Here is a 16381-nt window from a genome sequence, read left to right as displayed (position 1 = left end):
CCATACATTTTAATACAAACAACTAAATGCTAAGAAACAACTTGGAAGAAAAGTTATGACCAACCTAGACAGCATATTAAAAAGCAGAGACATTACTTTGTCAGCGAAGTTCTGTCTAGTCAAGGCTATGGTTTTTCCAGTAGTCATGTATGGATGTGAGAGTTGGACTATAAAGAAAGCTGAGCACCGAAGAATTGATGCTTTTGAACTGTGCTGCTGGAGAAGACTCTTGAGAGTCCCTTGGACTGCAAGGAGATCCAACTAGTCCATCCTAAAGGAAATCAGTCCTGAATGTTCATTGGAAGGACTGATGTTGAAGCTGAAACTCCAATACTTTGGCCACCTGATGCAAAGAGCCAACTCATTTGAAAAGACCCTGATGCTGGGAAAGATTGAAGGTGAGAGGAGAAGGGGACGACAGAGGATGAGATGGTTGGATGGCATCACCGTCTCAATGGACATGAGTCTGAGTAAACTCCCGAGTTGGTAATGGACAGGGAGGCCTGACATGCTGCAGGTTGTGAAGAGTCGGAAATGACTAAGCAACTGAAGTGAACTGAACTGAAGAAATACTGTCCCATTTTTCTTAAATGTTTTTCTATTTCCCATTTATTTTTGAACACTTTCTTCCCCTGATCAATTTTGCATATTTAAATCCCTCTTAAATTTAAGTACTCATGCTACATAATTATCCTTCTCAAGAAAAAATACTTTTACTTAATTTATTGAGAAATGATATTAAAGAACAAATTCCACATATTGACCAATTTTCAAGATAATTATTTGACTCCTTTCCTTTTGGAAATACTCTGTAATTAAAAAGAAAGTAATTTCCAATTTTAAAATAATTCTAATAAGTGTGAAATCAACAGAGAATGTCTTTCGAATTCACAATGCGTGGTCAGTTTAGGTTTCAGAGTTTCCTGTTGAAGGATTTTTGCTTTTGCCTACTAGAATCCTTAAAGCTTCAAGGAAATACTCATTTGCCAGAAGAAACAAACTCATAAGATGATCAAAATGATACAAGAATGAAATACAGCTACTGCCTCCCAAACCCATACCTGCTGAAAATCCAGCAAAGAAAGAACATAAGCACAGCAGTAAAACAGGAAATGAGACAAATAGCAAGTTAAGAGACAAAAAGTAAGGTATATTGGAAACATACTTTCATAATTTATACAACAGCAATTATTATGACCAAATGAAGAAAAACACTAAAGCAAAAGAATTACCAAAAAAGTGTAACAGATGCATTAAAAAAAAAAAAAAAATTCCCTACTGCATGAGACTCTAACCTTCTTTTAAAGTTCTAGCTCTGATCTCCATGACAAGGGAAGAATGCCAACTATGTTTTTAAGCAACATTTCTGTATTAAGTTGTTTCTGGATTGACAGGAACATTAATATCTGATAAGATCAGACGTAAATTAGATCTTAGTGTAGCTGGTGACTCTTCTGACTTTGGGGACTTTGGATGTTGTACCTATAGATTTGTTACAAGAGACATTGGTTCCCGTGGGGCAGAGAATTCTGCCAGAGTCCCCGTCTCCAAATTACAGAGATCTTGGCTCCTTATACACAAGCCATCATCTAGGCAGAGATTCTCAATGGGTATAATTTATACCCCTTTGGGTACAATTTTGCCCATCACAAGCATACCTGATGTGTATAATTTTAATTATGCCTAGTATAATTAAGTATACCTGATGGGTACAGAAGACATCTGGCAAGGTCTAGAGATACATTTTATTGTCATGATATGAGGGAGGGGTGTTCTACTGTACCAAAAGATTAGACGCCAGGGAAACCTCCAAACATTCTAAAGTTAACAAGACCTATGTATTAGCTGCCAGTGGCATTCTTCTTCTAATTATGACAATCAAAATTTGTTGACAATTTTCAAGTGTCCCCAGAAGTGGGGACAGGTGGACATGCTGGCAAGCTGTGGTTCCTGTCTTATATCTGCAAAAGTGTATTTGAGTCAATATGTGTCTATAGTAAACCCATGAGTTGAGTTTGAATGTAGTTGAAAGTAAGAAGACCCTCTGGTAGGTTATACAATAGGACAGTTCACTACTAGGTTAAAAGTTATTCACATAATATAATATAATCTCCAGTAATATAATATATGCAAAACTCTTTGGCTGGTGTTAAATATTAAAATATGATATTAATCAAGCAATTGATAATACCTAAAGAAAAAATTGCTAGCACATAAGCTAAAATTCTGTATGAACAATGTTCATAAGTGGATTAAACATTATTGGTAAATGCATCTCTCTTGCTGAAGTGATAGGAAGTCATGTCTTCCTGTGACAATATCAGCCTTTGATTTCTCATATCCTGATTGGTTCCATGCACTGACTGAAGTGCCTTTCTATCACCCAATTTCTTATATTGTTACCTAACTTCTAAGGTGCTTATGCTGTTTTTCCTAACCAGAAACTCATGTCTTTTGCACACTTTATATTTTCCTTTGCACGAAATGTTTCATGGCAGGCATATTTATAAAATAAACTGATCAAGCCACAAGCATGTTCATGGAATATATTATTGTAAAACTCTGTGTGTGATTTATTTATTATTATTATTTTTTTTTTATTTTCATGGGATTCTTGTAGTTACACACATATATTTACAAACATGTTTATGTTTACTTCTCTTAGAGGATGTATTTTCATAAAGTGAGGAAGGGAGAAGGATAAGAAAATATCCCAGGGAGAGGGCCAACGTAAACCTTCATTCAAACAACATTTAATCACATATATGAAGGCTTTCAAGAGACAAAACCATCTTTTCAGTATTATGGTTGTAATACTACAATCATCTATTTGAATTCATATCTGCATAACAGGAGTGGGCAGAAGTATTTAACTGACAACATCAGTCAACAAATACTTGCCTGAGTTAAGTTGTCAATACTTTTAACTATACTGTTAAAACTGGCTGGTTCCCATCTCACTTCTTCACATAGATGCTGAAAATAAAACTTTTAATGAAAGGTTTTTTTTTCCCCTAAATATTAAACATTAAGATAGAAGCAGAGACGGCACCGGGAAAAAAAAAAAAGTGCTTATTTTCTTTACAAGATCCATATACTTGAGGAACTGATCATCTTTCCAGGTGATCTGTGCTCCACAGTTCAATGAAGACATCTTGTCAGTGTTCAGCGTTGAGAAGCTCTTTAGAATGGGAGGTTAAAGAATCCACCTGCAATGTGGGAGACCTGGGCTGGGAAGATCCTCTGGAGAAGGGAAGGGCTACCCACTCCAGTATTCTGGCCTAGAGAATTCCATGGACAGAGAAGCCTGGCAGGCTACAGTCCATGGGGACTCAAAGAGTGGGACATGACTGAGCAACTTTCACTTTCACTTTAGAATGAGAATTTCCATTTTCTTTGACAATTTCCTTAGATTAAATACCCTATCACTGTCTCTGAAAGAGTGAGAACAAGGAAGCAAGAAGATAGCCCAGGATGGCAGGAGCAGTTCAGTTCAGTTCAGTTGCTCAGTCGTGTCCAACTCTTTGTGACACCATGGACTGCAGAACGCCAGGCTTCCCTGAACATCACCAACTCCTGGAGTTCACTCAAACTCATGTCCATTGAGTTGGTGATGCCATCCAACCATCTTATCCTCTGTTGTCCCGTTCTCTTCCCACCTTCTATCTTTTCCCAGCATCAGGGTCTTTTCCAGTGAGTCAGCTCTTTGCATCAGGTGGCCAATGTATTGGAGTTTCAGCTTTAGCATCAGTCCTTCCAATAAACATTCAGGACTGATCACCTTCAAGATGGACTGGTTGGATCTCCTTGCAGTCCAAGGGACTCTCAAGAGTTTTCTCCGGCACCGCAGTTCAAAAGCACCAATTTTTGGCACTCAGCTTTCTTTATAGTCCAACTCACATTCTTCATAACTACTGGAAAAACAATAGCTTTGACTAGATGAACTTTTGTTGACAAAGTAATGTCTCTGCTTTTTAATATACTGTCTAGGTTGGTCATAGATTTTCTTCTAAGGAGCAAGCGTCTTTTCATTTCATGGCTGCAGTTACCATCTGCAGTGATTTTGGACCCCCCCCGCAAAAAAAAAAAAAATAAAGTCTGCCACTGTTTCCACTGTTTCTCCATCTATTTGCCATGAAGTGATGGGACCAGATGCCATGATCTTAGTTCAGCTAAAGTAAATTCATCATAAAGACTCTGTAAAATATCATGTCCACTTGGGACATTCAATTTTCAAATATTCAGGAGGAATATAAAAATAAAATCTTTAAACAAATATTTTTTCTCAAGGCAGCTCCATTATAATTTCTCATTAAATCTTCTGGGAAATGAGGTGAAGTATACTTATATGACATATTGACATGATATAAAAATTTTAGAGTTTATTTTATACAGTTTAAATTGTACACTATCATATAAGGCTATAGTTTCTTCTTTTTAAAGACAAGATCTTAACTACTTGGGGATGCAGAAGCTAAGATGGGAGAAAATAGCACAAATATTAATATTCTCAAAATATTAACACTGCCTCAAGGTTTAATTGATTAATGCTTTTAATAACTTCTGCAAACATCAGAAAAACAAATATGGCCACTTGATTCAAATAAAGGAACCAAGTGTAATAAATACTTAGTTCCATTTAATAATCATTCATGTTAAAATATGAAAAGTGAATGATTAAAATATTATTTTCTTGGTAAATGTAAACATTTTTGCCAACCTACATTCACTTGAGAAGATAAAATTTTACATTTCTTATTACTAAAGTTTTAGCTTTAACCTTATCTCAAGTACAGAGATCCTGGAAATGGATCAGTTAATCAAGAATCTACTAATTTTACAGTTGCTCTCATGCTAGAAATGTAAGAGCTGCTTTGGCCCACAAAGGCCTTAAGTTATAGTAGGAATAGATCGAAGGGTCTTTAGAGAAGAAAACAGGAAACAGTAAGGTAGAGGAGGAATAATTTGCACTAAGACACTGGATAGTTTACATTAAAATATTTCAGAACTGATACATTAAAATGATAATCATAACTTCTATTTTGTGCTGTCTGGTGAGCAATATTCTAGGAGCTTTGCAAAGTTATTTCAAATAAATGTTAATTGAAAATGGAAAATGTTTTTCTTTTCTTGGAAATAGAAAACTAAAGCTCAGAGATATTAAGATATTGTCCATGGGCCATATACATATAATGTTAAATTCATTAAATAAGGAGGCCATTTGACTGAGGGGTAAGCAAACCAAAATCAAAGCCTATGAAAGGATCAAGTTTACAAAACTGAAATCTAAAGATGTCCAGTCACAAACAGATAACCAGGCTTGAAACTTTGAAAGTAAAAGTGACTCAGATGTGTCTAACTCTTTGCAACCCCCATTGACTATACAGTCCATGGAATTCTCTAGCCAGAATAATGGAGTGGGTAGCCTTTCCCTTCTTGGATTTTCCCAACCAAGGAATTGAATGGGGGTCTCCTGCATTCCTGGTGGATTCTTAACCAACTCAGCTATCAGGGAGGCTTTAAACGATAGCCAGTCAATAACTTGCTTACTTTATTTTTACATTTTCTATACGTGTCGCCACAAGCTCCTGTCTATGGAGCCCTCCTAATCACTTCCAGTTTGGTGCTGGTGGATCAGAATCAATTTCTGCTCAAATATGAGTTTAAGAGCTTGCTTAAAATTTTCAACATGCCTCAGTTTATCTTTTAATAACACGGGTGTGGGTGTGTGCGTGCTTAGTCATGTCTGACTCTACAGTCTATGGCCTGTACCAGGCATTGGAAGGAATAAAAGCTATGATTCTGTGGGTCAAAGAAAATTCTTTAAATGAATACTCTCTTCAAAGTTATCATTCATACAGGGGCAGTGGTTGTACACTGTTTTACTGTCGTTACCTAAAATGTTGAGAAAAGAAACTTGAACTTACCATTTCTGTTTCTGATATACTCTTTTGAATAACCTTAAGGGTTTGTCTTCAACTTTTGAGTGTAAATTTATTTTATGAGAGTAAACTAAGTCTTTTAGAATCAAGTCATACTGGTGAAAGAAATAAATCCATGAGAAGGACTTTTTGTGTTGTTCCAACTCACTCTATAAGCAATAGTACAGAGAGTTTTGATGAAGTCAACAGTGAAATGGCTAGATAGCATCACTGACTCAATGGACATCAATTTGAGTAAACTCCGAGACATAGTGAAGAGCAAAGGAGCATGGAGTGCTGCAGTCCATGGGTTTGCAAAGAGTCAGGCACAACTTAGTGATTGAACAACAACAGTGAAATAATAGACAGTGATTTTGAAAGAAGTGTATCTTCTAATGTTATTGTTGTTGCCATCTAATATGCATGTTCAAAAAGCAGTTTCACTTTGAAGTTCTAAATTGTGCATACTAAACACGAGGGTCCGCAGGGCTATCCAGGAGGGCCCTTCTCAGTAACTAAGGGGCTTACTAAAGGGGGAAGACTGAGGCAGGACTTAAATGGTTGAAGAGTTGAAGAACTGGTGGTAAGAGGAGAATGGGGGTATAGAAGCATCATTGAATTACCATGTCTATGAGGCTGAGAAGAGATGGGATGAATTAATATGAAAATAAGAATACATCTGAATAAGTAGAGCTTTCCAGGTTATGTTAGAAGGCATATTATTGCTCTTTTAAGTGAAATTATTGTACATTTACTTACAAATTCCCTAGTATAGCCTTGAACATGTCCCTGTGTGAATATGGCTAACTGCCTCCTTGTTTCCTCTTTAATCAGTACCTTGTCTCTCATATAATATTTAGATTATTTCAGTCACAATAGTTTTAAAATAAACCAAAAAGCAGTTCAGTTCAGTTCAGTTACTCAGTCGTGTCCGACTCTTTGCGACCCCATGAATCGCAGCACGCCAGGCCTCCCTGTCCATCACCAACTCCCAGAGATCACTCAGACTCACGTCCATCGAGTCGGTGATGCCATCCAGCCATCTCATCCTCTGTCGTCCCCTTCTCCTCCTGCCCCACATCCCACCCAGCATCAGAGTCTTTTCCAATGAGTCAACTCTTCACATGAGGTGGCCAAAGTATTGGAGTTTCAGCTTTAGCATCATTCCTTCCAAAGAAATCCCAGGGCTGATGTCCTTCAGAATGGACTGGTTGGATCTCCTTGAAGTCCGAGGGACTCTCAAGAGTCTTCTCCAACACCACAGTTCAAAAGCATCAATTCTTTGGTGCTCAGTCTTCTTCACAGTCCAACTCTCACATCCATACATGACCACAGGAAAAACCATAGCCTTGACTAGATGGACCTTAGTTGGCAAAGTAATGTCTCTGCTTTTCAATATGCTATCATTATATTTGTTCAATTCAGTTATTCTGTATATCTCAACACTGTAGAAAATTACTCAGTAATTCATCTAACAATAGTCAGCATATCTGTTACATGACATTCCAATCTGTCTTTAATTTTCCTTTTCTTTATAAGGTCCATGATATTCTGCTTTGGTTGAATATTCATTTGATTGAAATAAATAAACATGCACTCTTCAATAAGCTTCTTGAGTAAAAGAGTAAGCGATAATGGCTTTAATCTATGGTTCCCTCCTCTTCATACAATCTGGTCTTGCTTTGGAAATAGATAAGGAACATGGGTCTTTCAATAGCTCTGATTGTTTTCTTTCACAGTTTTTCTTCATTTGGAAAATAGAAATTGTAAGTAAAGGGAGCATGGAATCACATTTGAAGATAGCTGAAAGATGGTTACTTAATACATTTTAACACTTGTCACTTTTGAAGTTTTCATGTGTACTTTATATCTTATAAAAGAAATATCTTTAATTGTAGGTGCCTACAGATAATAAAGCTTTGGTTAAAACTGACATCCAATGTAGTATATATCTTCTTCTTCACTTGATTTTCAAGAAAATATATCTCAAAATACATTGAAATATATTTCTTCACTAAAAGATTTCTTACTTCACTGAAAGATTTTACCAGTGGTTTGAGATTAAACCATTTAAAGTTTGGCTTTTATTAAAAATAAAATGCTATAGTTTATGAAATCAAAATAACAGTATGTAATATACATATGTACACTTCAAAGAGCAATAATTTCTTTTAGAGGACCATAGGCATAAATGGACATCTTCATTTAATACAGGTATTTGAATATATTCTTCCAATGACATTTTCACTTAATTACTATTTAAATGATCATTATTTTATTGGATAAATGTAAAAATCACTTTACTGCTACTATGTTTAGGCAAGTGTTCTAATTTTGTTCAATAGGCTCATGCATACTATAATTTTTAAATAATGAACCAATTAACCTATGCAACATTTTTATTTTCAATGATCTATTCTAATACTGCTTCAAATAAATATAAGCAACTTAAAAGAATTATTACATATTTTCAAAAAATGTGAATGAAATTAAACAGTGGCTGAATATTTAAACATCTGTTATTAAAAACTGTATAATATATGCTATAATTTCATCTAGCATTTTTAGAAATTTAGATGAATTTTAAACCACTATTTTTCAAGGCCTTATATTTGAAACTTCTCATTCCAGTCTGTATCATTTGTCCTAACTTGCTATTGTAGAAATTAAAAATATTATAAAATAAGCATCAGCTTTCAAGAATGAGCACTGTGAACAAAAATTTAATAATTTAAACCATTTCATTATGGTGATTAAGCTACTCTTAATAGGACATAGAATGGTGTAAAATACCTCTAGGCTTCTGTCACTTCCTAAATCACTATCCACACATTTTAAGAAGAAGCAAATTAACTGGGGATAGTAAATAATTTAAAAAGTTTTAATAAATGACTACTGTATAATTTTAACACATTGGCTAAGAACAAATCTCATTTGAAGATTTAGAACATTAAGCTAAGTGGACTGTTTCATTTTTTATGCAATATGAAAACAATTATACTATTTATACTTAGGCCTTACTACCTCTGCTCATCAATTACTAATTCAATTAATTCTTTAATTCTTTTGATTGGTTATTGTTTAATTGGACACAACTAAAACTTAACAAGGGAAAATATGCTTTCAGTTCAGTTCAGTCACTCAGTCGTGTCCGACTCTTTGTGACCCCATGAATCGCAGCATGCCAGGCCTCCCTGTCCATCAACAACTCCCAGAGTTCACTCAGACTCGCATCCATCGAGTCAGTGATGCCATTCAGCCATCTCATCCTCTGCCATCCCCTTCTTCTCCTGCCCCCAATCCCTCCCAGCATCAAAGTTTTTTCCAATTAGTCAACTCTTTGCATGAGGTGGCCAAAGTACTGAAGTTTCAGCTTTAGCATCATTCCTTCCAAAGAAATGTCAGGGCTGATCTCCTTCAGAATGGACTGGTTGGATCTCCTTGCAGTCCAAGGGACTCTCAAGAGTCACATTTTTATGTGTTTTTTTATCTACGATGACCATCTATTTTTCATTCTTTCATGTTTCAAAACAATATACACAATATATACAATTATATATAAATATATGTTTATATTTATATATTTTATGTATATATATATACATATTGTGTGTGTGCAAAATAGACTGTCATAGAACTTGTCAGTGTAATATATTTTAGGAAAGGAGATCTTAATAAACTAAAGCGTAGAGTTTGCATCCTGAAAAATGTGTTAGGTACAAGTTAGAGTATTTGACATCGCCTCCCTTCATACACTTGGACATTTTCAGCTGTCAAACTGTTATGTGGCTAGTCATCAGATATTCCTGAACTCTAAATAATAAAGAACAAATTATACAAGAAGCAAGATATATATATATATATATATTTATATATATAAATATATTCCATATATGTATATATACATTCATTTGTTATATTTACTCAATGCATTTGCTGATTAGCTATAACATAAAATATATTATGCTGAGAATACAAAATCCATAAACTATAGCTTTATATATCAAATGGATATCTGATATATAAACTATATGAAATAACATTTTATATTCTATATGAATTATTAGCACATGTGACACAGCTATCCCAATTAAGCACAAATACCATATTATTTTCATTCTTTTAAGAGATCACCATAAAAGTTAAAATGTTTATCATTTTAAAACGTTATCAAGATTTCTGCATGACTAGTTTTACAGGAATAAGCCTTAAGTAGTTAAGTCTTCTGGAGTTGTTACCAGTTATTTGTAACTGGCAGATGCTCAAATACATAACCAGATTCTTCAAAAGAGTTGGGAATACATGAAAGAGAGCTTTTTGAAAGACATTAGGGCATTCTCACCAGCAACTGGTCAGACTGCTGGCACTCAGCCTTTTTTCCTGGTAGGCTGGGGAACTTGCCTCTAAGAGGAAGTGTTGTTAGATTAAACCTTCTGCTCTGCAAAGCATCACCTTGGGATGCAAATATTTTCCTGTGCATTAAATGAATTTGGCTTTGCCTACCTATGTCTATTGATGTCTTTTAGTCAATTACATCCTTGTGACACTAGAGACAACTTTGCCCATATTATCTTCATCTGATATTAACAGGATTGAATTTTAAGATCTAGTGCTGAACTTATTATATCTGAAATCTATTAGGAAGCAAAACCGGGGGAAATTAGGTCACCAAAGGAATCCTAGAGGTTAGTATATTCTATGGAGATTAAAGATCCTGGCTCTTGAAATTTTAATTCAAAATTCCCTAGAGCCAATGGGTTCCACAGCCTCTATTTGTGTCACAGCTTCCACGGAGAGATTTCAGCAGAGTGAAAACGAATTGCCCAATAGCTTTAGGAACATTGAAACTTCCTGCATAGTATCAGAGGAAAAGCATATTCCCGTGATTACTAACAAGAGTGAAGTACTCCAAACTGTATCCACGTCCTGATTACCTAAGGGTGTCTCTTATTTATTGGAGAATTGAGGAGAGGTTTCTTTGAAATTTTGTTTTTCTTTCTGAAACTTGTTTTCACATGAACCTCCTACCCTATGAGCTTATTATCATGAGTATAAAGGCCAGTGAAAAAAAAAAAAAGGTAACATTCAACTGTGGAATGGAACTTACCAATTAAGAGCTGCATTCTTTACAGATAAAACTAGTAAGATACTTGACAAGTATAAGTTTGTTTATCTACAGGACAAACAGCACACTGAAACCTGAGTTTCTAAAGTATAGGGACAGGAAAGGGTTAAACAGCAGCCAGACCCTTTCTCCTCCCATTACTCACACTCACAGTCCTCATACATAAACATGTGTGTTGTTATCTGTTGCAAACATAATCCTTCCATATTTCAATTATCTTTCCAAATTTAAAGTAAGATAATTCAATCTTCCAACATCTTTATGACTAATATAAAAATAGATAATTTTGGACTGATTTCTATTTTCCATTTTCTGTGTTGGAAAAGAACCACAAAAGAAAAGAACATCATTGCTTATTGAAGTGTATAGTTACTTCCAATTCATTCTTTTTCTTAAAGATTTTGCCACCATGTAAATAATAAATAATACCTCAACTAAATTTTACAGCAACATTCCTGGAGTTTGAACAGATTGTGCTTAGCTTGCTTCTTCTCTTCAGTATTACCCACACCACCTGCTATCCAAATTCCAGGGCATCATTCTCTAATAACCCAACACCAGTAACATTGTTAAATTTCTTAATTTCATGAGTTTAGGCATTTTTACACTAAAAGCAAATACAAAGCACACTGTCTGCATTTTTTGTTAGCCCTTTCAATGAAAATAGGTAAAAATCTATCATTTTCAGCTCTCAGAGTTAAATAATTATCTGTTAGGAAAGTAAAGCAAAAAATCAGCACCTAATATCTGCCTGAATTATCTCAATACTACTACAATTATGTAATTTACTCTTACAATTTCAGATAGCAAACATAGCATTGCAATGATTAGGTCTCCACAATCTAAGCAAAGGACACCCTGAAATAGGTGAATAATTTGGGCAAAGGACAGGCAATTGCTGAAGCAGAAACATAAACAGTGAAAACAAAAGAATATTATAATCTGAATTAGCAATTACTTCCAATTTCCATTTTGCTTCATTGCACACAGCCAGTTTTTAACCATTAGGCTTGTTGATTCTTTGGCCTTAACCAATGACATAACACCATCATAATCATCACACACATACTAATACAATTCTTTTCCATTAGTGTGTATTAGCTCAAATAATAGGCAGACTTAGGGAAATTATAGTTTAAATTGGGTAGCAATAATGTAGAAATATTGATTCCTAATCCAACTCCAAAAATTACCTAATTTTCTTCCCTTCTCCCCCCAGTAGAAATACATAGAAAAAAATGTACTCACACTGCACGATGAGCTGCACCAAGGCTTCTCTTGGTTTCACGTTAAATCCATTATATTGGCTGGTCTGACATCGGTACATTCCTGACATTTCCCTAGACACATTCACAATCCTCAGTGTTCCATCATAACTCTCCATTTGCATATTCCCGTCAGGCATTGCGACTTCTTTATCCGCTCTAGACCAAAGGATGATGGGTTTAGGTTTTCCAGTTACTTGACACTGCAGTTCTATTGTGTCTCCTTCTCTGGTGACCAAAGGTGATTTTTCCTGTGGAACAGTCAGATTGGGTGGAACTTGAAATGGGAAAAAGAAAATTTTTCAAGGTTAGTATATACTGGTAAAGCATATTCAAACACAGAAAATCATAAGGAAACAATTTCTGCTGGTTGAAGAAGTGTGACAATTCAGATGACAAAAATTACAGAGACCTTGGGATAAGTGGCACATACCCTCATTTAAGTAATTCTAAATTGTTTTCATGTTCTCAAATGAGGACTTCAAACATTAGCAAGATAAATAAGCATTAAACTGGAATGCAAATGATCAACATAAGAACAATCTACTCCATGATTTGCCATTATCAACCATTAACCGGGTCTTTAACATCTGCATTTCACAAAAGAGTGATCCTACTTGCTAAGGTAAGATTAAGTTTTTCAGTCTTCTGCTTCTTAGGCCATTATCTCTTACCCAAGGATGCTATAAGAAAGGGATAAGAGATATTATAGACTTAGTAGGTGCAGTAAATGCAATAGGAAGGGGAAAAAGAAGAACCTCTGATATAAAATCCAAAGTTCTGAAAATTGATTTAGAAACTGACCAAACTGCTAAGGTTTAGATTTTGTTCTCTCCCCTGAGAAAATGAAATGGAACAATGGATTACAATGGCATACTCTGACAACTGAATGTATCATTCTTTTCGATTTTTAATATTTTTTGACATTTGAATTTCATACGATTTGCCTTGAACACATTTTGAGATCATTGTAAATAGGTTGTCATGACATTGCCACTATTTCTATAAAATGTATTTCAAGTGAGTTTTGAAAAATATATTTCAATAATATAAGAATGTAATTTTCTCAAGTAAAGCTAATTTCTGATGTTGCCAAAGATATTTATTAGAAAATTAGGTTGATTTTTAAAAACTGTGTATTATTTATTTTGGCTGTGCTGGGTCTTTATCGTGTTGCGGCGGCTTTTCTAGTTGTGGTGCGTGGCTTCAGTAGTTGTGGTGTCCAGGCTTATAGTTGCAGTATGTGGGATCTTAGTTCTGCGACCAGGAATCAAACCCAAGTCTCCTGTACTGGGAGTGCAGATTCTTAGCCACTAGACCATCAGGGAAGTACTAGATTGATTTTATAGGAAGTTAACTTTACCACACTTGAAAACATGAACTAATAAAAGGGAAATATTATTCAAAGAATTTTTAAATTTTTTTTAAACAGGTATCTCCTGTTCCACTGGAAGACTTTTACTTCTCATACAAATGTATGTGAATTCAAAAGTATTTATACAATAGAGGATCTGTAAGAAAAGCATGGGCTAAATTAGAATGGCAGAATAAGAATAACCAGAAACATACACATAATTCTATCCTTGTGAAAATGTCACACATTTTCCCCTTTGGAGGTAATACTGCATATGAACAAAAAGGCAAAAATTTTATTTGCCCTTCTAGCATTACTGTGCTCCAGTGCTCAGAACAAAACAAACACATTTAACCTTTAATATATTTTTCTACTCATGTTGAACTGTTTTCTTATACATACAGAAAACAAAATTTACAAAGTGATATCAGAATTAATTATTTTGCTGTTTAAATATCTTCATGACTACTTTTCCATTTAATTCCTTCATTTACTTCTAGTTTAAAAAACTATTTAACCATGCACAGCATCTTAGAAATTACAAAACATGAAACGTTTACCACTATCTTCTTGAAATATATATACATTCTAGGAAATGGCATTAACAAAAACATGTTTAAATATGGTTGCATTAAAAAAAACCCTATATGATTAAATCATTTACTCTTGTAAATATAAACCACTAAATAATGTAGCTAAATAATTTGTTCTTTTTGAAATGAACCACCAGAGAATAACAATACTAAACAAGCATCACCTTGTAACAATAGGATCAAAAAGAAAGCTGAAATATTTATTCACCCTCCATGAGAAAGGATACAGAATAACAGCAATAACCTCGACATTTAACATTAATTATGCTCCTACTGTGTACCTGGCATAGTTAGGAATTTTACATTTTCATGAATTCTCATGACCATCCTTGAATCAAATGTTTAATATTAAAATTTAACAAATGAGAAAACTGAGAATAAGAGAAGATAAATATTTTGATTTGAGGAGAATTAAAACTGAGGCAAATTGATAGCAGGTGGCTGATGTAGAGATATGAACCCTGAAGCAGGCTTTAGCAAACTATGGTGTTTCAAAGAACGAGTTAGCACTGGACTCCTCTCCTTTTGCTCATAATTACTTTGTTCCTATGGACAAACTGGAACAGTTTTCCCTGCTTATCTCTTGGTTGGCATCTCAGGGACAATAAAACAGTCTAGGTAGAAATGTGACAGAGTATGTAACACGTATGCTACAAATTACCTTATCTTTCTATACTGCATCTTATATATCTGCCTTAAATATCTATATATAAAAATACTAGAATAATTCCCATATATGGCAAAATAAATATCCAAATTATTTTACATTTGTACACAATAAATGAAAATAAATTATACATTAAAAGATTATTTAATGAAGTGTTATTTAAAATTGGAAAATTTCACCTCTTCCAAAAACAAGTCAAATGACCTTGGCCAAGCTTAAACACTCTGAGTATGAATTGCTTCATTTTTGAAACTAAGAATTGACATTTAACCAACTCCAAGGGTATTAATGTTCTGATTATAGGAACAAACAGTAAAACATTAAAGATAGAGAGAGCTAATAAAAGTATCCATTTTCTGATTTAAAAAGATGAATATTCAAATATCTTATTACATTAGGTCAGTCTAACAAAAAGAGATCCTTGGCTAGCTATATTCTTTTTATCATGCTAAATAGTTAAAAAAAAAAACCTCCCTTGTAAATGTAATCATTTGTTAGATAAACTTTTCTCCTTTTGTAATAAAAATTATAGAAATGTAAACCTCAGTTTTAATCTAGGTAAGTTACATATTTATTTTTTAATATATTTGCTCATTTTAAAACAAATACCAAAGTCCAGTTAAAATACAGCTTATTTTCCACCCTTTCCATGGTTTTTTTGAAATTTTTATTTCAGAGTTAACCCTGTCTTTAACAGCTTTCTTGGCTAAGAAGTTCCTAAAATGTTAAGTTTTTATAGGCTTCCCTCTTTCTCTCCACATTATATTTTCCATTTTCTAGAATGCTCTAAATTATCATTATTATTATATTTTTTTCTGTTAGGAGATTTTGTTTGTTCTCATGAATATCTCTCTATATTGTAGGGTTATAATAAGAATTATAACTTTACCTCAAGGTTCTTTCAGTCTGTAATTGCAGCCTACTATGATTTTCCAAAATTCTTGCAAGTCTTTAAACCTAAGCACTATTTATTTCTTGACTTAGTTGATAGCTAATTATAAGGACACTTGATATGCTAATTAAAAACCATAGACTTTTCTTTGTTTACCATTTATTCTAACTTATCACTTCCAATCAGCTGCTTTGGTTTGTCTATCAAAAATCTCTCTTATATCTACCCATTTCTTTTCATGGCTATTGGAAGATTTTTTAGTAAATTCATCATTATTTCTTCCTGTGACAATGTCCTAAGTGTTCTTTCTGTCACCAGTCTAATTCTTCCTGTCCTCCTGCTTCCCTGTCATAAGATTTATCATCAGAAACGCAATTATGTTTCTGTCACTATGAAAATTTCAATCCTCAGTGAGAGTGCTCATCCTAATGCTGCTTTACTTAAAAAAAAGAAACTGAAATCAGACTGACAGATTTTGAAAAAATCATGATGTAGTCACATAATAGATTATGATACAGCATTTTCAAGTGATGATGTAATTAACCCACACTTATTGATAGAGAT

The 16381-nt window shown here is 34.1% G+C and overlaps 1 protein-coding gene across 1 annotated transcript in view; it reads right to left on the bottom strand.

The window, feature by feature from the left end:
- Positions 1 to 16381, bottom strand: part of MDGA2 (MAM domain containing glycosylphosphatidylinositol anchor 2) — a 921279-nt gene that overhangs the window by 217569 nt on the left and 687329 nt on the right. The window contains exon 8 of the mRNA XM_068965010.1: positions 12295 to 12588. Coding sequence (XP_068821111.1) covers positions 12295 to 12588 — 294 coding nt within the window. The remainder of the gene's footprint in view (positions 1 to 12294; positions 12589 to 16381) is intronic.

The sequence above is a fragment of the Capricornis sumatraensis genome, chromosome 2 (assembly GCF_032405125.1).
Source record: "Capricornis sumatraensis isolate serow.1 chromosome 2, serow.2, whole genome shotgun sequence".
In the NCBI taxonomy this organism is placed as follows: domain Eukaryota; kingdom Metazoa; phylum Chordata; class Mammalia; order Artiodactyla; family Bovidae; genus Capricornis; species Capricornis sumatraensis.
This window is presented reverse-complemented; position numbering and strand designations above follow the sequence as displayed.